This window comes from Pyricularia grisea, assembly GCF_004355905.1.
Source record: "Pyricularia grisea strain NI907 chromosome Unknown Pyricularia_grisea_NI907_Scaffold_4, whole genome shotgun sequence".
Lineage (NCBI taxonomy): Eukaryota > Fungi > Ascomycota > Sordariomycetes > Magnaporthales > Pyriculariaceae > Pyricularia > Pyricularia grisea.
The window spans coordinates 2,722,225-2,745,303 of NW_022156718.1; the positions used below are offsets into that span (position 1 = coordinate 2,722,225).

Genomic DNA, 23,079 nt, shown 5'->3' on the forward strand with positions numbered 1-23,079 from the left:
AGGTTACTGCCGCCAAATTGTGGAGTCAGCCCGGCTATCGATTGGCGTAGAATGCGCTGGTTGGTAGGTTGTCGCAGATGGCACCCCGCAGCCCGCCCACCTTTTGCGCAGTTCCGTCATCCTCTGGAGCACGCGGGTCACGTCGTCCGTCGGTCGCCTTCACTCATGCAAACTTGGCTCAACTTCATCCTCTTCACGACCTAATACTCATCGACGATAATATCGCCACAAAACAAAAGAAACGACCACATAGATAAGCCAAAAAAAGACAATAACAAAACGCAAAACAAGAGGCGCCATGGGTTCCGTCGTACTCCCCCATCTCAACACGGCGTGGCACGTCGACCAAGCAATCCTGTCCGAGGACGAGCGCCTGGTCGTGATCCGGTTCGGACGCGACGGCGATCCGGACTGCATGAAGATGGACGAGGTGCTGTTCAAGATCGCCGACAAGGTCAAGAACTTCGCCGTCGTCTACGTATGCGACATTGATCAGGTGCCCGACTTCAACCAGATGTACGAACTATATGATCCCATGACCGTCATGTTCTTCTTCCGCAACAAGCACATAATGTGCGATTTCGGCACGGGTAACAACAACAAACTTACCTTGGTGGTACGTAAACAAAACCACTTTTCTTTTAGTTATTCCCTTTCATACTGTTTCACTCCTTGCAAATTAAGACTATCGTCGTCCAAGTTGTACTGACTTTGATTTGTCTGGATCGTCTGCAGCTCGAGGAGAAGCAGGAACTTATCGACATCATTGAGACTATCTACCGTGGCGCAAAGAAGGGGCGTGGTCTTGTCGTCAGCCCAAAGGACTACTCCACAAGATACCGCTACTGATTGAAGTAGCCGCGCATACCGATGTACTCTGGAGGGCATCGCCCCATTTTCTCTAATAACCGACTCGTGGAGGATTGAACGAACCTTGCCTTTCTCTGCGAGCTGGCATTGTTCAGGCAGGTGAAGCGCACAGAGACGACTTTTACTCGTCAACATGCACGTGCACACTTGCATACTTGCACGATAATGTGCAAAAAAGTCCTCTCAGCTATTAGCGATTTGGGAACTGTTAAGGGTTGGTCTCGACGATTTTTACGATGAAAGTGGCTTTTTACGCAGAAGAATCAAAGATTGCTGATACCTTTACCTACCTTACAGAAGCAGTGAAATCCCCGGGAGCTACACTGCAGCCGAGGAATCCTGCCAAATTTCGTCACCTTTTTGGGTCCTGTGCGGTCTTTCAAGGTTTGTCTACCGGTGTGACATGATGCTATGATTCCCGTATTTTCGCTCTTTTTTGCATGCGAATGATCCCCAGTTAGATTGTATTACTTGTTTGGATACATAGTGCAACGTGCCAAAAACTCCGATTATGTCCAACGCAAAATACTTTAAAAGCCCCCGAAAAATGCTGCGCTCTTTAAAAACAAAACATAGGGGGAAATAGATCATGAATTAACGAGGGTATCTTTAAAACAACAATTGAAAAAGATCCGTGACGGCAAAAGCCAAATTATATGTATGCTGTCATCGACAGGATATCCCGTGAGGCTGTGAAGCAATAAAATCTTCAGAGCATGTCCCCACTACCAGGCGGCGACCCCTTGGGCAGGTATGAACTGGGAAGCTTGGGTACCTGAGGAGGGCCTGGGCGGTCGGGACGGGTGATATCTAGATGCTGCTGCTGCTGCTGCTGCTGCTGCCGCTCATCCTTGGACCTGCTACCAGTCAAGCGTCTGATTCGAGTCCGAGTACTTTGAGTAAGGGGCTTGACCATGTTCTCGAGGAAGAAAGAGCCCTCCGGTGGTGCGCCTCCCGCGTTGGAGCGCTCGTCATCCGAAAAGAGCTCATCGTCAGATGCAATGGCCTCGCCCAGTTGAGGCTGGTATGATGCTGGAGCCGATGGGGAGGTCACACTCCGAGAGTGTAGCCCTGGGCGTGTGTTCGATGTCAATTCCTGATCGAAACTGAACGCTCCCGGTGTCATTGTGTTAGAGTAACCGTCTCTCGACAATGGTGCAGGCCTATCGACGAAGCCGTTTTGAAACGAGCCGGCAGTTGAAGCTTGGTGCAGAATGGGTAGGACTTGCTCATCGTACAGGTGGGCCTCCATGTCATAGTTGTTATCCGGGATAAACTCGGTTATAGTATTGGATGAATGTGCTTCGCTGGGTGGGCTCATGGTGAGATCGTCAAAAAAGTCATCAAGGCTATCCAGCTTAGTGACCACATCACCTCCGTTGCCGTCCCCACGAGCCTCGTCCGACAACATTGTCTCGGTCCTTTCATAGGATGTTGGGAAGTAGCCGTAGGGAAATTCGTCGGCGTGAAACTCGACTTCGGGGGTGGGCATGACATCGGTAACGACACCCTCGGCTCCCTGGCACATGTAAAAGGCGGCATGGACGTTCGCCCGGGTGGTGTCGGTCTTCTTGGCTGGCATGGGAATCGCCCAGCCAGATTCCTCGGGTATGCCAAACAGGCTCTGCACCCGCTCGTATTCCTTCCTGATCGCCTTGGATGTCGAACGTGTCATACTCATGCGCAAGTGTTGCTTGTCCATTGTTGAGCCCGACATGTTCATTATGTTGTCCAGCACGCCCAGAGCTTCCATGCAGTACTCTGTCTGCAACAGCCTCAGAAGAGGAGAAAGCAGATCCGACCCGTGTCCTATGATGTCTGGCCGCTTCATGTCAATCTCGGAGATGATGACCTTGAGAATTTGAAGCGTCTTGGATGTGACCCAAGAGGTGCGATTTGTCAAGAACCCCATGATCATAGTGATCATCTTGAAATCAAGCTGTGCCGAAAACGTTTCCTTGAAAGCCGCAAAAACGCCATGTACGAGCTCGGTGCCGTTCCTGTAGTTGCCGGACAGAAAGCCATTTAGAACGAGGGCCACGGGTGAATGCCCCAATGCGATGGCAACATCTAGAAGGGCCCCGATGGTCTTGGTAACGGGCTCACTCAGGGGTCGAGGCTGGTCCATTGTCTGCAGGAACCTTGGCAGGTTGGCGAGGATTGTGAAGAATACACGGCTGTCGTCTCCTATCAAGGGGTCGCTCGGTAGTGGCACCAGCCTATTGAGAGTTGCCAGTGTAGCGTCAAGGCAAACCGCAGATCGTAGGCCTTTATAAAGGAGTGGCTGTATCCCCTCATAGTGACCATCCCATTTAGGGGGCCGTCCTTCTAGCAGAAGTCTTCGTACGCTCGGAGATGTCATGTCCACCTTGTCCAGATACTCATTGAGCATCTTGACGGCGCCAAGAAACTCTTGTTCATTGATCGATTCGAGGCAGGCACAGGTGGTCCAGAATATTTGAGGAAAGGTGAGGAGCTTGTCGACATCGAGACTCGAGATTATGGTTTGCAAAGTTGTAAGGATCTCCATGGAAAATGTTTGGATCTCGGGATCCTCATCCGCAATGGTGTTGGACAGCCTAACGAGCATGTCGCCCAGCATGTATTGGTCAATGGACGTCTGGATACACCTGAAGACTTGGAATGAACGACAGGCCAGGTGTCTCACGGGACAGGAAGTCGCCCAGATCAACGACAGCCTAGCCCACTGATCTTTGATGCCTGGGTAAGTAACCTCAAAGGTGTTGACGACTTCGGCGGCGAGGTACTCCATGCTTGGTGGAACGTTGTTCCCATCCTCTTCGGCTTTGCCATTGCTATCCTCATAATTCCAGATCACAAGCTTGTCGTGTTGGCGAATTAGATCAATGAGATCCTCGATGGACTTCTTTTTTGACTGGGGGATCGCATCGTCTAGTTTAGATATGACGAGCTCGTGTATTAGATGGACAAGCATCTCGCGGGCTTGCTCATGAACCAAAGGCGTGTAGTGGTCCCAAAGAACAATTACGACTTGGAGCAGCACGGGCACATTGTCCGGCACTACCTTGACAGGTGAAACCATCAGGTCTACGAGTAGTATCATCGAAAGTTGACCGGTCGAGAAACCAGCCTGCTTTGTACCAACAGGTAGAGCCTCGGACAAGTCAGCGCAGTATGGGAAAAGGCCGACGTCTGGCGGTGGAGGGGGCGTGTCCCGCTTCTCGTTCGGCACCATGTTCTTTGGTGTGATGAATGACAGTAGGAACTCGACAACCTTCTGTCCTGGGTTGCTGTTGGAGCTGGCGAGAAAGACAACGATCTGCTTGGCATATTCAACAAAATTCTGCTCCCGACGCTCCAAGCACAGCGCCATGATGAAGTCAAGAACCAGTCGTACATTGCCGGGATGAGGTCCTGTCGCGAGCGCTTGCCACAGAGCTTGGACCTCGTTATGAAGAGCAGAGCTGGCCTTGATGGTGATTTCCAGTAGGTTGGCCAAGAGCATATATGACTGAGCGACCGGGCCACCGTTCGGGTCTACCTTCAGTTCTATTGACTGTATCCACGGCAGGATGACAGCAACCATGTTCCTTTGCGCTCCGGACTCGAGGTCTTTGAAATACAGTGAAAGCTGCGAGAAGAAGTAAAACGATAGCTCCGTGTACTGTTTGGAGAGACGCTCCGAGATCTTGTACTGGGCAAGTTTGTAGACTGCCTTGGTCTTATCCGAGATGCTGATGTCAAAATCTTGTATTTTGGAGGACCGCGGTGGCTGCTGGCGCTCCTCGAGAGCCCTGAGGATGCGTGCTGATTTTATCCTTATATCGCTCTGGTCGTTCCCAAGAGTGAAGAGGCACAGGGGCAGCAGCTTCCAGAAAGACGCTGGATATTCAGGATACTCCAGGAGCACCTCGGTGGTGACGCTGAAGTAGCTTTCTAGCACCTTGGGGACATTTGCCAGGTAGCATCGCATGATGCAGTGTTCCAGCAGGTACGGGTACTCCTGGTTGTGGACAAGGAGGTTTTTCAGGGCTCGCCTGCCCGTGACTTTCATGCGGTCGTTGCCAGTCGTGAATATTGACTCGATCCAGTTGAGCATCCGCCTGAGGTCGAACTGGAGGGCCACGCCACTTTCGGTAGTGACACTAATGGGGCCCCCGCAAAGCGCCGCCATCGCACTAAGTGCTGCCGTCCTGAGGTTTCTCTTCTCTATCTCCATTGCGGCAGTCAGGGTACCGCGCTCCCCAGCGGACTGCTGCTCGATGACGGATTGCCGCATCGTGTCTTCGCGATGTCGGATCTGGCTGTGGTTGGGTGAAAACCCACACCAATCTTCCATCAGTGCAAACGCAGATTTACGAGCCTCGAAAGTCATCCAACGGGATGGATCCTTGGTCCTTTTGATACCTTCAAATATCTCCTCAACCAAGCCACAGTAGTGACGCCGCAACTTTTGGAACTCCCAGTCCATCTGAACCTCTCCATCCATCAAGAACAATTTCAAGTCCTTGGAATACGCCACCAGGTTACTAAGTATCCAGTCATCCTGGATCACCGAAGGATCCTTGAGAAAGTGAGAGGTGAGCTTATAGACATGGGTTATTTCAGTCCTAAGCAAGTCCATCCTGCGGTTACGACGAGGGCTGCTGTTGGTACGCTGGTGAATACGAGCCCTGGCTTCGTCGTTGCATCGTGAGACGTGCCCCTGAAGCTCTTCCAGCAGTGTGCGGTATATATTGATGTTGATTGACCCCATCGCCACGACGACAGCCTCCCTGACAGAGGCAGAGCTCACCGACAAAAGCGGGTTCAGGTATTTAAAGAGAGTGCGAGCCGTAACAATCTTGTCTGCCGACAAAGACTTATTGTTGGAGCCCTTTCGCCCGTGCTGGGCTGCCTGGGGCGGCGGCGGCGGCTTCGGTTGTTGGGGGCTGCCAGGATCCGCCATTGTCGTGCAGGCAAAGACAAGATAGAGCTTCCACTGCTCGACCAGCAGCTCAGGCTGTGTCGTCGGCGTCCTCCCCGTCAGACGGGCGCTTCCGGGATCCGATCCGTAGTAGAGCCCTCTGGACGGCTCAGAAATGATAGTTATAGCTTTGTACATTTGCAGAATCCTATTGCAAATCAAGTCTCGGCCGATCGTAATGGTGAAAGGGCATCGATCATAAGCTACCCTGATGAGATGTGGGAACACCTTGAACCAAAGAGTGGTGTCGTAGGAAACGTCGCTGGCACAAAGTGTAATCAGACCTTGGCTATTGTTGTCTTGCATCCCTCTTTGCAACCTGCTCCGCTCTGCCACTGACAGATGGTCGTCGTTGAAAGTCATGACCTGCACGTAGTCCTTCTCCAGGACATCTATCAACCTCACGGCTTCCTTCTCATCATCGCTTTCTGCTTTCCCGAGGGCCATGTCGAACTCCTTGATGAGACGAAGCACTGTTATGGCGAAATACCGGACTCTGCGCGATTGCGAGCATAGGAAGAAAAGTCCATGGGCCTCTGCTTGATCAACTTCTGCCCATATGCTGGATAAGTCTAGTTTCATGCCCCTCTTGTCGGAGGAATTTGTGTCCCCAACTGCGCCCGTAGCTTCTTTCGTCTTGTGTCGAATCTCCTCGATCCAAATATGCAAAAGCTCAACGTACAGTCGCAGAGTGTTCTCGATGTGTGCAGCCCCCAGCATGCCGCCATCAGACATGGTAGAGTACCGATCGTCAAAATTAAAGATAAAGCGAGAGAACCCCATCGTTACTTGTTGGGCATGTGACTGGCGAGCTATGGCCTTCAGGGATAGAGCCGATGACTCTGCAATGTTGGATTGTACGTGGGCCGTTCCAGTGCACAAAAGATTAATCAGTGAGTTGAAGGGGATGTCGGGAGACAGGCAACGGGGTAGTGCCTGGACGGCCACGTGAAGCAACTCATAGAAGGCTTGCTTCTGATCCGTTGGGTTTTGGTGCTCCTCGCGGCGAAAGTTGAAGGTGTCGGCGATAGGCGTTTTGGGGGTAGGCGAGTTGAACTTTTCGTCAAGGGCGGCCTGGCCTCCAAAAGTGTTGTCACACATTATAGTAATCTTGCCCAGTATTTGGCAAAACCTGGTGTAGTACTCCTTCACAGACTCGCTGAGGGTAGACGTCAGCACGCGCCGCGCGAGTCCCTCGTCCTCCACTCCATCTAGGAAACCTCCAGGACTCGGTGGGCTTGACGGCGAGTTAGCTGTCGGTGTTTGTGGTGCGCGTTCAGGCACGGAGGTTATAGGGTACTGTTGAGGGAATGGCGGTCTTCCTTGGTCTCCCTTCTCGAGATCCCCCATCACGGCCAAAAACGCTCGGATTCCAATAACAACCTTGTCTGGTTCCAAGCTATCCACCTTGAGCTCCCTGTTGGTTGCAAAGAGGTCTGCATTTATAAGGGGAAATATTATTGTTTTGAAACAGAACTCAGGTAGTTTGAAGCCAATGATCCTGATGATTTGTATCAAGGGCTCAGAAACAGTTGGGTCCGCAGAATTGATCGTGCGTTTTGCAGTTGGGAGTACCAGCTTGAGAACCTCATCCAACTTGCGTACGGTTGAAGCTGGGGATTCGTTGGTCCGGTAAAGATACGTCCAAACAAGTCTGGACACAACCTGCAGGCAAAGCGGTTTGGAGAATCGATCTTTGAGCTTCGGTTGCAGCGGATATACCAACTGAAGCCACTGGCTAGAGAACGTCTCGGGCGACGAGACACAGAGCATTGTCGCCGTCAAGGGGAAGGAGTTGTACCAATGGCGTGGCTTAACAAACATTTGCGCAAGTCGGGGACCAGTATTGCTCAAGACCTCAGCCCATTGGGGTTTGGTGAACTGGCTGTTAGTTGCCTTACCGGCGATAGGAAGCAATAACATCTCTAAAACTTGGCAAAAGGACGACTTGATCTTTTGGCCATGCGACCTTGCAAACAACCTGCCAAGCGAGCTCATAAACTCGCATGACCTCTCCCATGCGTCATCTGGCGTCAACGCAAGCCTTAGATGCTTCATCCCGCCGAGGACAAGCTCTATCCTTCCCTCTGTCTCCTCGCGGGAGGGCAAGGCGGATCCTCTCGATCCAAGCTCTTGCAGGGAACGTTCCAGATCCTGGATGAAGCGGTTTGTCACGCTGGTGAAGTTTATTTCGCTCATGACGCCGAGAAGTTGGGCGAAAATGTTCCAGTTGGCAAGCTTGAGAGGAGATTCAATAAGCTGCTCGGGGTCGGCAACTTTCAGTTGACTGAAGATAATGTCTTCCAGCTTGTCTTCCATTTCAGGGGTGATCAGACTCAAACTGCTTTGGCTGATCACTTCGAGGAGGACACGGCAGAGCAGATAGGTGGAGACGCTTGACCGTCTTTCTGTCTGCACAACATACTCCTGCTTCGCTGCGAGAGGCGATGGTGACATGGAGCCGTTCTGGTCTTGAGGATTAGCGCCTGACATCAGTTGCAGTGGCTCTGTGTTTCTCCTCAAGAGAGGACCACTGGGCGGTACGGATTTGGACATTTGCAGTTGTTTGCGCGCGTCACTCGCCGCATCGCTTTTGCTCTTCCTCCACAACATCATCGAGTCGATCAAAGGTTTCGGCTTCTGTCTGGCGATATGGCCCAAAGCAACGATCAACCGATCAAACGATTCGTCGGCCCCAGGTCCGCATATTTGTTCGACCTGGGGCTCGGGCTCGGATGGCGGCGTGATGCATTCGTTCAGTTTCTCTTCTGCATGTGCAATGAACTGAGTTCGGAAAGATGCGTGAGAATACGTTAGTCTTGCAAACCTTTCTCCAGGTCTTGTGCCGTGACGACGCCAAGTCATCTGAAACGAACGGGTACTAGGACTCCTTACAGAAGTGAACAGCACATGCATAGCATAACCCCCTACGGTCTTTTGCTCCTCCTTGTGGTGCCTTGACGAGTGCGACGGATTTTGTACGTGATCCCTCCTTGTCTTGCCGCTGTGCATTCGTCTTGGCGTAGGCGCATGGGCGGTAGCATCCGTGGCAGTCGACGATCTCTCGGTGCCGACGGGACTGTTCACAAGAGTGGACCCGGTCGACGCGGCAGTCGGCGGCCTCGAACCCAACGGGGAGTCGGCATCGGACGTCGAAACGGCATACGCGTGCATGTCGGGCCGGTCTAAAGCTAAGGACGCTCCCGCAGCGGCAATAATCTGGGGGCTCAGTGGGCTTGACACAGAGCTGGCGTGGCTTCCATTCCTAGAATGTTGGATACCGTGGACTATCGAGGTCTGGCGGTGGTGGCCGTATGCGGCAGCTTTCGGATCAATGGCCCGCTCGATTACGCCTCCAATGCCGGTAGCCGATCGCACGGCAGAAGCATGGGCTCGTGGGGAGACAACGGAGGAAGCCGCCGAGGAGGTGGACCCGGCGGGTTGTTGCGTTTGTGGCGGTGAGAGTGGTAGCTGAGCAGTGATCTTTTCAATGGACGAGTCGCGTGAATGGGTGGCGAGGCGGCGATTCGGGGGAAATTCAAAGGCAAGCGGCCTTAGTGTCTTGCCCAAGTCTTCATAACTATCGTACTCTTCGTTTTCCTCGTCAAGTCGCGTCACGGTTCGGGACGTGAAATTGGGCGAGGGGCTGGGCGCATGGTCTGGCAGCGACTGGGACGGAGCTGTGTAATGAGCCAAGACAAAATCACCAAGTTAGCTATTTTAGGTTACCTGCTTTTTAGCTGCTAGGTAAGGTAGGTAAGTTAAGGGAGGTAGATGGTTTTGTCGCGTTGTGGGCACGTCGCCTCGCAAGTATACGAGAAAGGGTCTGTCTGTCTGAGTGGTGTGATATGCAAGTATCATTCAGATGGATGCGTAGTCGGCACAGGCTCTCCTTTCATCTGGTTTTCGATCCAGGTAAAGCCGGCCTACAAGCAACAGACAAGCTGCTAATAGCACCTTGACAAGGGACGGGATCCACGAGGCATGTTGGTGGTGCCGCTAGACAGACAGCAGCTTTCAATAATGCTCCGTTTCCTTCGCACATCCATCCATCTTTCTTTCTGCTAAACCCCCACCAGGGCTAGACGCTGCTTGTGAAACACTTGCTTCCCGCCCACTGCGGCTACAGGCAGGCAGTCAGTCTAACAGCTGGAGCTGGAACTGGAACTGGAACTGGAGCTGAGGACTGGATCCAATCCTATGCAATGCAATCCAGCCTGGTTTTCATGTTTGTTCCTTCCAATCCATACCAAGTATGTAAGGTACCACACAGGGCCGGGTTTGACAAGTGGAGGGAAATAACATGAATAATCAAATCAATCAATGGGAAAAAAAAAAAAGAAAAAAAAAAAAAAAAAAAAAAACGATTCAACATACCCATTTTCAAGAGGGGCTTGGAGCTCCCTCACATGGTCCTCTGTATAGTTGAAGCTGTCAAAACTGCTGATGCAGCGCAGTCACGTCGCATGCAGCCTGCAGCGATGTCGGTATTTAAGGAAGTGGTGGCAAAGGAAAGAATCAGAAAGGTAAATAGATGTAGGTACGTAGGTAAGTAGGCAGATCGATCGGTCGGTCGGTATGCAAAATATCATACAAATAATCCCTTGCTTGCTTTTGACAGCTAGCCTCGTAGCTAGCTGTTGAAAGGGGGCAAGCAAGCAGTCAGCCAGTCAAAAGCATCAATAGTTTCGGGCATTCTTTTCACTTTTCACGACAGGATGGCAGTTATTTGATTTTGGCCCAGACCCTTTTTTTTCGATGATGGCAAAGGCGCAATGCTATCTTGCTCGGCAGTCTCCTCTTCTTTTGGGGTTTGGTACCTTGAACTGGCATGGCTGGGTCCTTGTCAGCTCCGGACCTTCTCCTTTTGCAAGGGCCTTTGGAACAATCTAGCCTATCAGAATGCCATCCACAGTGTGGGTGGGAGCGGGGTGGGTAAAAGGGTCCTGGACAATCCATGGAATAGAATTAATCTTGATGTTCAGGGAGGCTTGACCAACCTGGTCAGTAGCCCCGTTAACTCCCATGCCACAACGGAGGTGCATGACACTGACGAGATAATGTCATAAAAGCAGACAGTTTGAATACGTATGTCCCCAGGTAGAACTTCAGGGGTGATTAAATCACAGACTTGTGTGCCTGGATCTTTGTAAATTAATATACCTTGCCTATGAAGTCAGAGAAGACAAGTCACGATCTAGTCAGCCAACGTTACAGCCCCAAACATTTTCGTTCAGCCACATCTTGGTGGTGGGGGAGCTACAATACCTTACCTTATCTACGTACAGTACTACCGAAGTACTTACGTACCAAGTGCTTAAAGTTTGGTACTGTACGTACCTCGGGTAGAGAAAGCTTTCAATCAAAGACTTCGCTCTCAAGTCGAAGAAATGTTTCATGGATTCAGGCCCTCAAGTCTAGCTTCTGTGCTAGTTAAACATTTCGTTAATCCATACCAGATACTGTATCTTGGTTAATCAACCAACCTTTGCGGTATATAGGCAGTTGGTATAGAGTAAGTACTGTAGATTTTCAATTTGGTTGTGGGAAATGAATGAATCGATCCAATCACCGCCTTTTCGTGCATACCTACCTACCTGGTCTGATGTACCTACAACTGTAGGTACCGCGTAATGCAGGGTTCATTACCTATGGAGTAGGAGGTGAATTCAAGGTTACTTACTACCTTACCTATGCACATAAGCTGCCTGCTGACGGTAAGATCGAAAAACTCTTACTCCGAGCGTGCCGTACTTATACTCAAGTATACTCCGTATGTGCCGAGTATCTACTATGGATGTCCTTAGTCAGTCATCGATCGTATTTTTGTTTTACTTCTGACTACAGTGAAATTAAATTCTCTGCAACTCTGTAACTCTGCAACAGAACGCACTAAAACAGGCACGTTGGATGGCATTTTGTCTGTTCGCATTTCTGTGCGCCCAGTGCCCGCACTAACGGTCCGGCACACACATCCCACGCACGCATGTGAAAGTCCCGAAGGTGCATTCGACACTCAGTTATCTTAATTAATTGGCTTTAGATCTAATTACTCCACACTACCTATGGTAATCGGACCAGTCCTACCCACCTTTAGTATATCCAATTCTATCTAGTTCCATCTGATACGGACTTGGTAGAGCAGAAAATGCCATGACTGAGCGTGTGACTTTTTCAGGTCAAGTCGTGCACTGACTCTAGCCTACCTACCCTCCCTTGCCTCCCTCCTAGGTACTCAGTCATACAGAGTAGGATAATATTTAAGCCAGCTACAGTATGGAATACGGCATTGTACGGGTATTGAAATCATACCGAGGGCGCGAACGGTGACGAGGAGGAATTTCCGAAGCCCGACGGACTAAGTGCAATTCCTATCCTCCACTATCTTACGGAGTAGTGATTGGAATTGGTTTGCATGAGAAACCGTACATCGGTGTGAATTCGGAGCGGGAAGCCGGGAACAACCCCAGTCCGACCACAACTCCCGACACTTTTAAAGTCAGCCAGAGTCGTATTAGGATAGGTCTTGGTAGTTCTAGACTAATCGCAGGACCATCTCACTTTTTTTTCCCTTCCAAACTCTGCAGCGTTAAATTTAGCCGCAAATTCACTCCTCGCTGGTTTAAGATCCTGATCTACGCTCAGGCAGCCAACGTACGACTTCCCCATTCACCGTTCAGACGAAACTATACATTAATAGCCTGACACTCGTGCATCGAAGGAATAACCAACAGATCGGAAGCGACTCGCCGCTTTAGTGACCCTCTTTTTTCGGTCGTCCAACACCGACTCTCTCTCTTTGTATCGGCGATCTGTCCCGTCCCACCTTCCCCTCCAAACCAAGCCAAGCTCTCGTCAGGTGTTCCACAACAAAATCTATAGGACGACCCAGAGCACGGTTTCGTACCCGGGGTATAACAAACCACATTACAGTCTTGCAATCGTCAATTTTTTTTTTCCTCTTCGATTTCTTTGTTTGATCTTCCCACATTCTTACACCAACCGGCGCTGGCCCGCTTCGACCAGAGAGAGCTCGACAAAATGGCCGAACTCGATACCCTGGACATCATTGTCCTCGGACTGATCCTTTGCGGCACCATTGCGTATTTCACCAAAGGCAAATATTGGGGAGTTGTCAAAGATCCCTACGCAACTTCATTCGCCAACACAAATGGACCCAAGGCAGGCAAAACGAGAAACATTGTGGAGAAGATGGAGGAGTCGGGCAAGAATTGTGTGATTTTCTACGGTTCGCAGACAGGTACTGCCGAGGACTACGCCTCCAGGCTTGCAAAGGAAGGCAAGAGCCGCTTCGGACTCGAGACTATGGTTGCCGATCTTGAGGACTACGACTACGAGAACCTGGACACCATCCCGAGCGACAAGATTGTCATGTTTGTTCTCGCCACCTACGGAGAGGGCGAGCCTACCGACAACGCCGTAGACTTTTACGAGTTCATCACCGGAGAGGATGTTTCATTTTCCGAGGGCAACGACCCGCCTCTTGACAACCTAAACTACGTCGCTTTCGGTCTCGGGAACAACACTTATGAGCACTATAACTCTATGGTACGCAACGTCAACAAGGCCTTGGAGAAGCTTGGTGCACACCGCATCGGCGACGCAGGAGAGGGCGACGACGGCGCTGGCACAATGGAGGAGGATTTCCTGGCCTGGAAGGACCCCATGTGGGCGGCCCTTGCTGAAAAGATGGGTCTTGAAGAGCGCGAGGCTGTCTACGAGCCCGTGTTCAGCGTTACTGAGCGCGAGGGACTCACAGCCGAGTCTCCCGAAGTTTACCTCGGCGAGCCTAACAAGATGCACCTGGAGGGTACCGCCAAGGGACCTTTCAACGCTCACAACCCATACATCGCCCCCATTGTCAAATCGTACGAGCTCTTCAGCGTCAAGGACCGGAATTGCTTGCACATCGACGTCGACGTCAGTGGTTCCAACCTTACGTACCAGACCGGTGACCACATCGCAATCTGGCCTACTAACCCGGGCGAGGAGGTTGACCGCTTCCTCGATGTGATTGGGCTTTCGGAAAAGCGTGACACCGTAGTCAGCGTCAGGCCTCTTGAGCCAACCGCAAAGGTTCCCTTCCCTGCACCTACCACGTACGATGCCATCGTCCGCTACCACATGGAGATATGTGCTCCGGTCTCGCGTCAATTCATTGCCACACTGGCCGCCTTTGCGCCCGACGAGGAAAGCAAGGCGGAGATGACAAAGCTCGGTGGTGACAAGGACTACTTCTCCGCAAAGATCAGCAAGCACTACCTCAACATTGCAAGGGTACTTCACAATGTCGGCAAAGGCAAGAAGTGGAACAACATTCCCTTCTCCGCCTTCATCGAAGGTATCACAAAGTTGCAGCCCAGGTACTACTCGATTTCGTCCTCCTCGATGGTTCAGCCCAAGGTCATCTCCATTACTGCTGTAGTTGAGAAGCAGGAGATTCCTGGTCGCGACGACCCATTCCGCGGTGTTGCAACCAACTACCTTTTGGCCCTTAAGCAGAAGCAAAATGGAGAGCCCGACCCAGAGCCGTTTGGTCGCACATTTGCGCTCGACGGACCCAGAAACAAGTACGACGGAGTTCGAGTTCCCGTACACGTTCGCCATTCCAACTTCAAGCTCCCTTCCGACTCAACGAAGCCCATCATCCTCGTTGGACCGGGAACTGGCGTGGCTCCGATGAGGGCCTTTGTCCAGGAACGCGCCAAGCAAGCCGAGAAGGGCGAAGATGTTGGAAAGACGATATTGTTCTTTGGCTGCCGAAAGTCCACCGAGGACTTCCTGTACAAGGAAGAGTGGGATGTAAGTCTGATTTTCTCAATAGGGCATAACAATTCTGGTTCAACGCATACTGACACAAATGTGGGTCTTGAATAGGAATACAAAAAGATTCTTGGCGACAAGTTCGAGCTTGTCACCGCTTTTTCAAGGGAAGGTCCTAAGAAAGTCTACGTCCAGCATCGCTTGAAGGAGAGGGCCCAAGAGATAAACGATCTATTGGCCAAGAAGGCTTACATCTACGTCTGCGGTGATGCGGCCAACATGGCTCGCGAGGTCAACTCCGTCCTGGGACAGATAATAGCGGAGCAGCGTGGTATTCCAGAGGCCAAGGCTGAGGAAATCGTCAAGAACATGAGGGCGGCAAACCAGTACCAGGTAAGCAGTGACATATCACTTCATCTTTCCGGCAGTCGACTGACTTTTTGATTATAGGAGGACGTTTGGTCTTAAATGGGACAACGAAGCGATACCTTGTCCCCAGTCACCCTTGCCAACTCGGGACCTTCCAGCTAGATGATTATGCATGATTTTTGGGAGTTTATAGAAAATTTCGTTACCTTTGTTGGATAGTACCCACTCATACTTACATATCAAGATCCCCAACCCGATACGAATGAACTGCAGGGCACTTGAATAGCACTGAATAGATGGAAAGTTTTTTTTTTCAATTTAATATATCAATAAATAACGTCATACTGTTGGATTAGCTACCTTACCTGACTCGGTTGCGTATGCAACTCGTGTATAGATATCTAGTCACGTGGATCGCAGGGCCTTTATAAGACCCTACCTCCACGTCTGCCTTCGATTTGTGCCTTTTTCCAATCAAAAATGAGCAAATCTACGTACCCATATTAGTACAGGCGTACCTTTGGTTCAAACCCGGCTTTGAGCCTCCCCCCTTCAACACATACACTTGTTTTGCCTTGGTCATAGATTGTTTTTCTGTTTCAAGTGCCGATCGGCTTCTCAACGGATTTTAACTCTCGCTCTCACATGGTTGACCTGGGCAAAAGAAAGCTTAATGAAAATATTTTCGAAATCAATGCATGTTCACCGTCGGGGTTTTATTCATGTACGGGAAAATTCGAACCGGGTAAAGTCGACGATATCTTACATTTTAGAAGTCAAAGCTGGAGCGACCCTTTGTTTAGTGCTTCCCATTATGAAGAATTTCCCAAACCCGCATGGTAGGGGCCTCTGACTTCTATATGACCTGTAGGTCACCCGTAGCTTGCCGCCTGTTACGTTGATATCAGAATACGAGTGGTCGATTGTAATCACCGTGCAACAGGGATTCACACTCGTGGCTCTAAACGCTGGTCTCTAGGCTTGGGTACGCCAGGTGACTCGCTTTCCATTTGCCGATGGATAGATGACCATGACATTCCCGGAGAGGGCGCAGCTCGGACCGCCGAATCTAAGGTTAGGTTTATCCCGGTGTGTATCGAATGGGCGAGGACGGCTTTTTTTTCTTTTTTGCCAGGGTTGCCATTGGAATGAAGGAGGCTATGCACACATCGCAAATCGGCAAAGCGCCGACGATATATTTATGCGAACGTAACGGTAAGCTATGGATTCCTTCAAGTGGAAGCACAAACTGCCAGTCTACTTGAGCAAGTTGGGTTTTGTCTTCTTCTGGAAATACAGATTTCAATAATTTCTTCGCCGTCCAAAGCTCGTATGCCGATCCTCTCCAAGAGCTGCTCCAGGTACGAGTATACTGATAGACTGGACCTACACGTATCGAATCTCACGGAGCCGAGTGCTCAAGAAGTGCCATGGCCAGAATTCGATTACGGGAAATGCATCTAGCGGGTGCCTTGCGGGCGGTGGTCAGGAAATACCTTACATAGATAGGTAGGTAGGTAGGTTAGGTGCCCAACTCTGTACTAAGCAGGCTTGAGATTCCGTTTGCTTGGTCAATATCAGATTCTTTTCAAGACCGCCCATTCCATTGAATTCAAACGAAACTCACAAGGTTGATGCTGTAGCAAGAATACTGTCACGCGCTGCTATTTGCCTGATGCATGGATCGAATAAGGTGACAGCGAGGTATATGGCACATGGTTTTGCAGAATCGTATTTTTTTAGCTTCACTCCGGTTCCTAGAAACAGCACGTAGGTAGGTACAGCAAGCAAACATCTCTTTCACTATCTCAAAACTAACGCATGGCAAACGGTCTGGTATCTACGGAGCTATCAACTCATGCGCTGTCGTCGAGGCCAGCAAGCGCTGACCAGGGGAGGAAACCATCTAAGGATCAACCGTGAATGAAGCCTCTTTCTAGGAGAGATACACAGCTAGTGGAATCATTTTGACTAAGCCTACCTACCTATACTTTACCTGGGTAAGGTGCCTACCTACTTTAACGTACCTGAATCTACCTTGCCTCCCCGGGAATCTACCTAGGCACCTTGGGTACCTCCAGGGAACGCGTAAACCGCGAGCCTGTTTGCCATGGCAACAAACCAAACTTGACAGTTAAAGTGGGGTTCCATGGCGTCAACGACACCTGGTAGATGAAGACGAGGGATGGGTGAACAATAGGAGCTCTTTGCGTACTGTGCTAAGACCTGCTTCTATGTGCCTGGATCATGTGCTGGCCCAGAGGGAGGGAAAGACACAGTCACTGTCAAGGAGGTGATCTCAGAGCTAATTGTGGTTGTGGCTAGAGATTTCTCATGGTATCATGAGTGAATAGGTAAGGTACTGATAGGCAGACTTAGAATAGAACTAGAAGGCAACCCGTGATTTCAACGGAGTCCTGGCATCCCTTCAGCTACAACATTCGACTCAGAGCTTGTCAAGCATCTTTGAAAGTAGCACGTTTTCTCGCATGCGGGTTCGTCTAACAGGCAACTCGAGGGAGCTGCTGGGCTATTGTTCTATTGTACTGTGCTACCCTCAGCTCAGGAGGCAAGTCTGGGTGGGTCCTGGGAACCTATGAGGCACCTCGACTTGCTAAGCACTCTCATGTTGTCAACGAGGAGAGGGAAGGAACAGTTGAGGGGACTCTGCTTCATAAATTCTGCCGGTCTTCTCTTTCCGCCTTTGCACCTGCCCTATATATTTCCTCCTCCATGCCGATGCACCTCGAATCCCTCAAACTTTTCTTTCTCCCAAACATCACCAATATCACTTTCCTTGTTTAGTACCATCACCTTCCTCTTTTCTGCAAGCATCTGCATACTCCCTTTTCACAAACAATCTTCCACACGCCTCTGGGAGGTGGACTCTTCCTTTCTGGTCTTGACGACATCTTCATAGCATCACATCTTTCGTCTGCGCTTGAGGCGTTGATTTCAACCCAATCTACAAACTCCTTTTTTCAGCTATCCTTGGCCATTTTCTCAGGTTCGGGTTAGTCTGGCTTGAAGAATTCTCCTCGGCGGCACCTTCTTTTGCAAGCGCGTCGTAGCTGGTCTTCGACTTGAACATCTTTCTCCATACTCGTGCTCGTTTCTTTTGACAGCGCCTTTCGAGAATCCAACAGCTGTAAGTTCTTGTCGTCCTCTCGCTTCTCTCACTTCATCCCTTCCCACTTTCCTCAGCTCCTACTACTCCTTCCAAAATGTGCTGTCGCGCTTTTAGCATCCTCTACCTACTTTGTTCACTATGGCCAAGCTTCAAGTCAAAAGCCCGGGTCTTTCACCTTTTTTTCTTGTCACCTTTGGGAATTCTTTCGAGCTCGTCTACTTTTGAACATCACAGCATCAACACCAAGTCCCGGACGCACCACAGTCTCTTGACCCTTTGCTTGATAGCTCGTCCCATCCATTTTACTTGACAGCAGTCGCTTCATCACAGGTCTTTGGTACTAATATTTCAGCATTTGAAGTTCACCCGCTCGCGAGATCTCTTTGTCTGCTCGTCTATTCAATTTTGACCCAAGATCTTCAACAACAAGGTACGTGAGACAACTTTAATCCCATCTTCACCAGGCTGCTCTGCTCTGGGACCTCTCGCATAAGCACTTTGTCAACTTCAATAGCTCTTAAGACTCCTGTCGCCTGTTGTCTTCTATAAAATGCACCCAAACAAACAGTGTCTTGGAGAGAATCTCTGCTGACTGCTTTTGATAACATCTAGTCAAAATGGGAGCTACTTTCAACGACCCCAATCGTCGCCACACCGGCGTGGCCTCTGGATACCCCACCGTAACCGAGTCCCTCAACTCCATTGCTGCTGCCAATGCCGCGATGATGCCGGATGGCATGGGCCAGATGATTAACCAGTTTCAGTGTCTGAGCTTTCCTGCCGGAGCATACGTCCCTACTGCTGATCCCAACAACATGGTCTACAATCCTTACAGCCAGATCCATCATCTCGCCGGTCAGGCTGCCGCCTATGACCCCATGGTTCAGTATCACCTAGGCACTGGTTTCCCTATCGCTCATCCCCAGACCGCCCTTATGGGTCCTAGCACTCCCCGCAACGTGGCTGCTGCCCATGTTCCTCGCGAGCTTCCCACTCTCGAGAACAGACGCAGCTCGTACTCGACCTCGGCTACCGAGTCGACGCCTGCTACCCCTTTCTTTGGCGCGGCTGGCGATCGTACCCACAGTGCTCGCGTTCTCTCTACTGATCGCTCGACGTTCACGACCCCCTCCCCCCAGCAGGTTCTTAGCTCTGCTGTTCTTGGTTCAATCTCTGCCAAGCCTACCCCCGTTCAAGATCCTGAGCTCGATCGTCTTCTCATGCAAGACCCCGCTATTCCCCGTGCCGTCCCTGCGGTCTTCACCGATCATGTCAAGACGCTTGAGCAGTGTCTCGAGAATCGCATTTCCGGCAACAAGAATGTGTACATCCGCGGCCTTCATCCTACCACAGATGATGATCTGCTCCTGCGATATGCCTCTCGTTTCGGCGAGGTAGAACAGTCCAAGGCAATCATCGACACTAGCACTGGTGCTTGCAAAGGGTGAGTCAACTTATAGTTTACAATTTATAGATTGAACATCACTGGCTAACATAGCAATCCGCCGAATGTAGCTTCGGATTTGCCAAGTTCAAGGACATTGCCGACTCCCAGAAGTGCATCCGCGGCTTCTACCGTCTTGGCTACGAGGTTGGCTTTGCCCGGGTCAGTTTTAATTCACGCTTTCAAGTTGACTCTCAACGTTGTCGTCGCTAACTATTTACTTCACCTATAGGAGAGCTTCAACGCGCGCCTGAAGGCCGAGGGAGATGATAACTCGACAAACCTTTACATCTCCAACCTTCCCAAGGACATCACCGAGCCGGTAAGACTTAGTGAAACGGCAATGGATTTCTGTGTATACTCGCTCACGAAATTCGTATCGCAGCTTCTCATCCACATTTTTGACCCTCACCCCATTGCCAGCTCCAAGATCCTGCGGGACTCCAACGGCAACAGTCGCGGCGTGGGCTTTGCTCGGTAAGTTCTCCGTCGTAACATGAGTCAAAGACGTCTAGCTAACATACCTCCAGCTTCGAGAGCCGTGAGGTGTGCGAGAGAATCATCAAGAACTTTAATGGTCTCAAGCTCGGTGTTGATTCACAGGAGATGCAAGTTCGCTACGCCGATACGCCTTCTCAGAAGGAACTGAAGCGGATCACGGCTGAGCGTCGCCAGTACCGCACCAACGAGTACAACATCGGAGCCTATGGCACTCACGCCGTCGGCATGAGTCCCAGCATCTACCAGCAGGGCTCTTACGGTATGCGTCGCTCTGGTTCTGGCGGCGGCAGGTAAGTTGCATCACCGCTATTCCCATATCGTTGAGAGGCGCCCAACTGACCTCGGATTTCTTCAATGATCCAGCTACAACCACACTTCTCGCTCGGGCAATGCCTCTGGAGGCTACGGCGGTCACGGAACTCAAGTCACAGGCCGCGAGAGCGTTCAGTATGTGATTGCTTTTGGTGATACAAAGGCGATCCAAAGCCTTTTTGCTAACCTACTCCAAGACAGAACCTAACTGCTCCCCCGACGGTTACCTCGGACGACGGCTCGGGAGACGAGGGTGTTACCATCGTCGACGCCTCGCCCACCGGCAATGTCACTGCTGTCTCTTCGCCTTCTGTCAAGAAAGAGCCCAAGAAGGAGAAGGCTTAACGGCTTACTCCACGAGCTCCCTCAACTTCTTTTCATGAATGTTACATCTTGTTTGCTTTGGTCATTTGGTCATGGTCGTTGTTGTTGACGATCCAATTTTTACTTTGATTCGAATAATACATGGGGCGCATATGGAGAGACACAAGACATTGTTGCATCCCTTTATCGGACTGATTTCACTGCTGCAAGATTGTTACCACACATTACTTATACATGGATGGAAGCATCTCATCAGCCTCTGGAGCAGTTACGCACGATGATAACACATTCTTTTGTTCACTCAATTTTCCTCTGTATATGCCATACAGAACTTTGTTTTTTTCTTTTCTTTTTACGACTTTTCAAGCCTCTAAATAGGTAGATAGTTCAGCACTTGAAGTGCAATGAAATCAAAAATTTCATCTTCAAACGTAGTGTTATTTGGCTGCATTTATTGCGCGCGATTTGAAGCTGCTCATTCTCTCTTATCCAAACTGAAAGATGCTATGGCGTATGAGGATTGGATCGGGGGGCGAATCAAGTTGAAAGTTGAAAAGGCATTGTGCTCACGCAAGAATATTGCCAGAACTCGGGCCAAGTTTGAAGACGTGGGTATCAATTTGAGGCAATAATATCAACAAGCTACCTATAAAATCACGATCCGTCGCTGATTTTAGTATCTTGGACCGCCGCCTCAATCCCCGTCAAAGGCAATTTTGAATCTGATGCATCAAGTTCCGCCTCGCCGCTGCCGGTTGGATCGGATTGATCAGGCTCCTCGTCAGCGTTTGAATCTTGCTCAGCGTCAGAGCCTTCAAACTCTCCATCACTATCGTTCGCTTGTTCGCTCCGAGATGCAGCCTCTTCCTGGATGGCCTTCTCAAGGTCCTTGCTCATCTTTTTAGTGAATCCGGAGGCCTCTACAGCGGCATCGAGTCGCCGAGCACCATCAGCGCCTACAGTCTTTAGTGCATCTTTGTAAAAAGGGCCTGGCTCGTCACTGGAAAAGTGGAAGCGACGCTCAAAGAAACGTTTGACACAGGCAACGTCCCGATCAAAGTACATCTCAGCGTTGGGGTGATCCATGGAAACCATCTGTGGGAAGTCAATCAGTATGGGCGTAGGTAGCGCGGCTCCGACTTCCGGAGAGCCGCTCTCTGCAGACTCTGTAATGGAGGTAGAGTTCTTCTTCTCCTTCTCCTCCTTGAGAAGGATGTTGAACTCGTTGAAGTCGCCATGGATAAGACCATGCTTTGCCAAGCGCAGAATAAGAAGCATCAGCTCTGCGTAGAGTGCGGCAGGGTTTGGCACCGAGGAGATCTGGCGCAAAGGATACGCATCGATCAGAGACATGACAATGGTGTGGCGAGACTGGCTTAATGGTTCAGGCACCGGGAAGCCCTCCTCCCTCAGGGCCTGCATGAAGGCGAACTCCTTCATAGCGGCCAGTCGAGACAGATACATCCAGGACCCCGACGCCTGACCACGCTTCTTGAGGTAGTCACGGTTGGCCTTGACGGTCCGGAACGAGATGCGACCCAGACGGTGGATCTTGAGGACGCGCTGGCAGCCCGTGTCGTCGGCGACAATCATGATGTCGCTCTCCTTGCCGACGCCGATGCGGGTACCGACCGAGTAGATGGCCTTCTTGGTGGAGTGCGTGTGGAGGGCGAGGTAGTCGAGTCCACCGTACGTCAGGCGGTAGCCATCGTACTTGGCCTCCTTGACGCGCGCGATGAGGCCGACCTTGGCCAGGTTCGAGATGCTCCTGTGCACGCCGCTGGCGCCACCTCGCAACCGAGAGAGCTTCTCGATCAGAGGCGTCGGTACGATTTCGTGATTCTTACTGCCTTGCTCAACCTAGACGAGCGGCCAAAGGGGGGACTATCAATACCCCATCTACTTTTTTTTCAATTTTTTTTTATCAGGTGGTCAGAAAAGGCGCCAAACTTACACCCGTGAGAACCTTCCAGTCCTCCGAGGTGAGGTGGCGCATAGCCTTGGAATCGAGTTTCATGATTATTTTATTTGCTAAATCTTCTTGATGTTCTTGTGTTTTTGTCTTTACTTGACGGAGGACTGACAAGTAAGAGAAAGTAAAAGAATACACAGAGTAAAAGAATAGCAATAGAGAAAAAAAAATAGCGGATTCAACTTCCCGTAGACCTATTGTAGCGCGACAAAATGGATCGCCAAATATTAGAGAAAGATACTCGAACCCCGCCAAATTTTGGAGGGCTGACGTTGTGAAGGCGATATCGATAAGAGCAGTGGATAGTGTGGAGAGCCTAGCCAGTCGGAATTTGGTTTTTCCATGCAGCTTCAACAACTGGACCCATCAGCATCCCTGTCGACCGCTCCACACCGGGTGAGCTCTAGTCTAGGCGACAAAGAGCC

The 23,079-nt window shown here is 50.6% G+C and overlaps 5 protein-coding genes across 5 annotated transcripts; 3 read left to right on the forward strand and 2 right to left on the reverse strand.

Moving 5' to 3' along the window:
• The first annotated feature begins 132 nt into the window (after positions 1 to 132).
• PgNI_07516 (uncharacterized protein) lies at positions 133 to 1,775 on the forward strand. Its single transcript, XM_031127526.1, has 3 exons — positions 133 to 616; positions 736 to 1,084; positions 1,168 to 1,775. The coding sequence occupies exons 1-2, from the start codon at positions 299 to 301 to the stop codon at positions 847 to 849; spliced, it is 432 nt and encodes a 143-aa protein (XP_030980663.1). The 5' UTR covers positions 133 to 298; the 3' UTR covers positions 850 to 1,084; positions 1,168 to 1,775.
• Positions 1,580 to 10,443, reverse strand: PgNI_07517 (uncharacterized protein; the record flags this gene model as incomplete). The annotated part of the gene is made up of 3 exons (XM_031127527.1): positions 10,196 to 10,443; positions 8,714 to 9,498; positions 1,580 to 8,602 (listed from the first exon to the last, which is right to left on the reverse strand). The coding sequence occupies exons 1-3, from the start codon at positions 10,197 to 10,199 to the stop codon at positions 1,580 to 1,582; spliced, it is 7,812 nt and encodes a 2,603-aa protein (XP_030981095.1). The 5' UTR covers positions 10,200 to 10,443.
• Positions 10,444 to 12,326: 1,883 nt separating this feature from the next.
• Positions 12,327 to 15,323, forward strand: PgNI_07518 (uncharacterized protein). The gene is made up of 4 exons (XM_031127528.1): positions 12,327 to 12,472; positions 12,540 to 14,641; positions 14,717 to 14,995; positions 15,053 to 15,323. Exons 2-4 carry the CDS (start codon positions 12,860 to 12,862, stop codon positions 15,068 to 15,070), a joined length of 2,079 nt encoding a protein of 692 aa, XP_030980653.1. The 5' UTR covers positions 12,327 to 12,472; positions 12,540 to 12,859; the 3' UTR covers positions 15,071 to 15,323.
• A 2,775-nt stretch (positions 15,324 to 18,098) lies between these two features.
• Positions 18,099 to 20,703, forward strand: PgNI_07519 (uncharacterized protein; the record flags this gene model as incomplete). Its single annotated transcript, XM_031127529.1, has 9 exons — positions 18,099 to 18,119; positions 18,336 to 18,531; positions 18,714 to 19,545; positions 19,617 to 19,707; positions 19,778 to 19,867; positions 19,931 to 20,022; positions 20,076 to 20,336; positions 20,410 to 20,493; positions 20,556 to 20,703. Coding segments are annotated over 9 exons (1,815 nt in total), but the record flags the coding sequence as incomplete, so codon positions are not given.
• Positions 20,704 to 21,290: 587 nt separating this feature from the next.
• Positions 21,291 to 22,851, reverse strand: PgNI_07520 (uncharacterized protein). The gene is made up of 2 exons (XM_031127530.1): positions 22,637 to 22,851; positions 21,291 to 22,542 (listed from the first exon to the last, which is right to left on the reverse strand). Exons 1-2 carry the CDS (start codon positions 22,697 to 22,699, stop codon positions 21,337 to 21,339), a joined length of 1,269 nt encoding a protein of 422 aa, XP_030980526.1. The 5' UTR covers positions 22,700 to 22,851; the 3' UTR covers positions 21,291 to 21,336.
• Between the last annotated feature and the right edge of the window lie 228 nt (positions 22,852 to 23,079).

Coding starts and splice junctions, on each gene's coding strand:
- PgNI_07518 (XM_031127528.1), top strand. CDS start 12,860: ATGGCCGAACTCGATACCCTGGACATCATTGTCCTCGGACTGATCCTT. Junction 14,642..14,716: donor TGTACAAGGAAGAGTGGGAT/GTAAGTCTGATT, acceptor GGTCTTGAATAG/GAATACAAAAAGATTCTTGG.
- PgNI_07516 (XM_031127526.1), top strand. CDS start 299: ATGGGTTCCGTCGTACTCCCCCATCTCAACACGGCGTGGCACGTCGAC. Junction 617..735: donor ACAACAAACTTACCTTGGTG/GTACGTAAACAA, acceptor GATCGTCTGCAG/CTCGAGGAGAAGCAGGAACT.
- PgNI_07520 (XM_031127530.1), bottom strand. CDS start 22,699: ATGAAACTCGATTCCAAGGCTATGCGCCACCTCACCTCGGAGGACTGG. Junction 22,543..22,636: donor ACTGGAAGGTTCTCACGGGT/GTAAGTTTGGCG, acceptor CCGCTCGTCTAG/GTTGAGCAAGGCAGTAAGAA.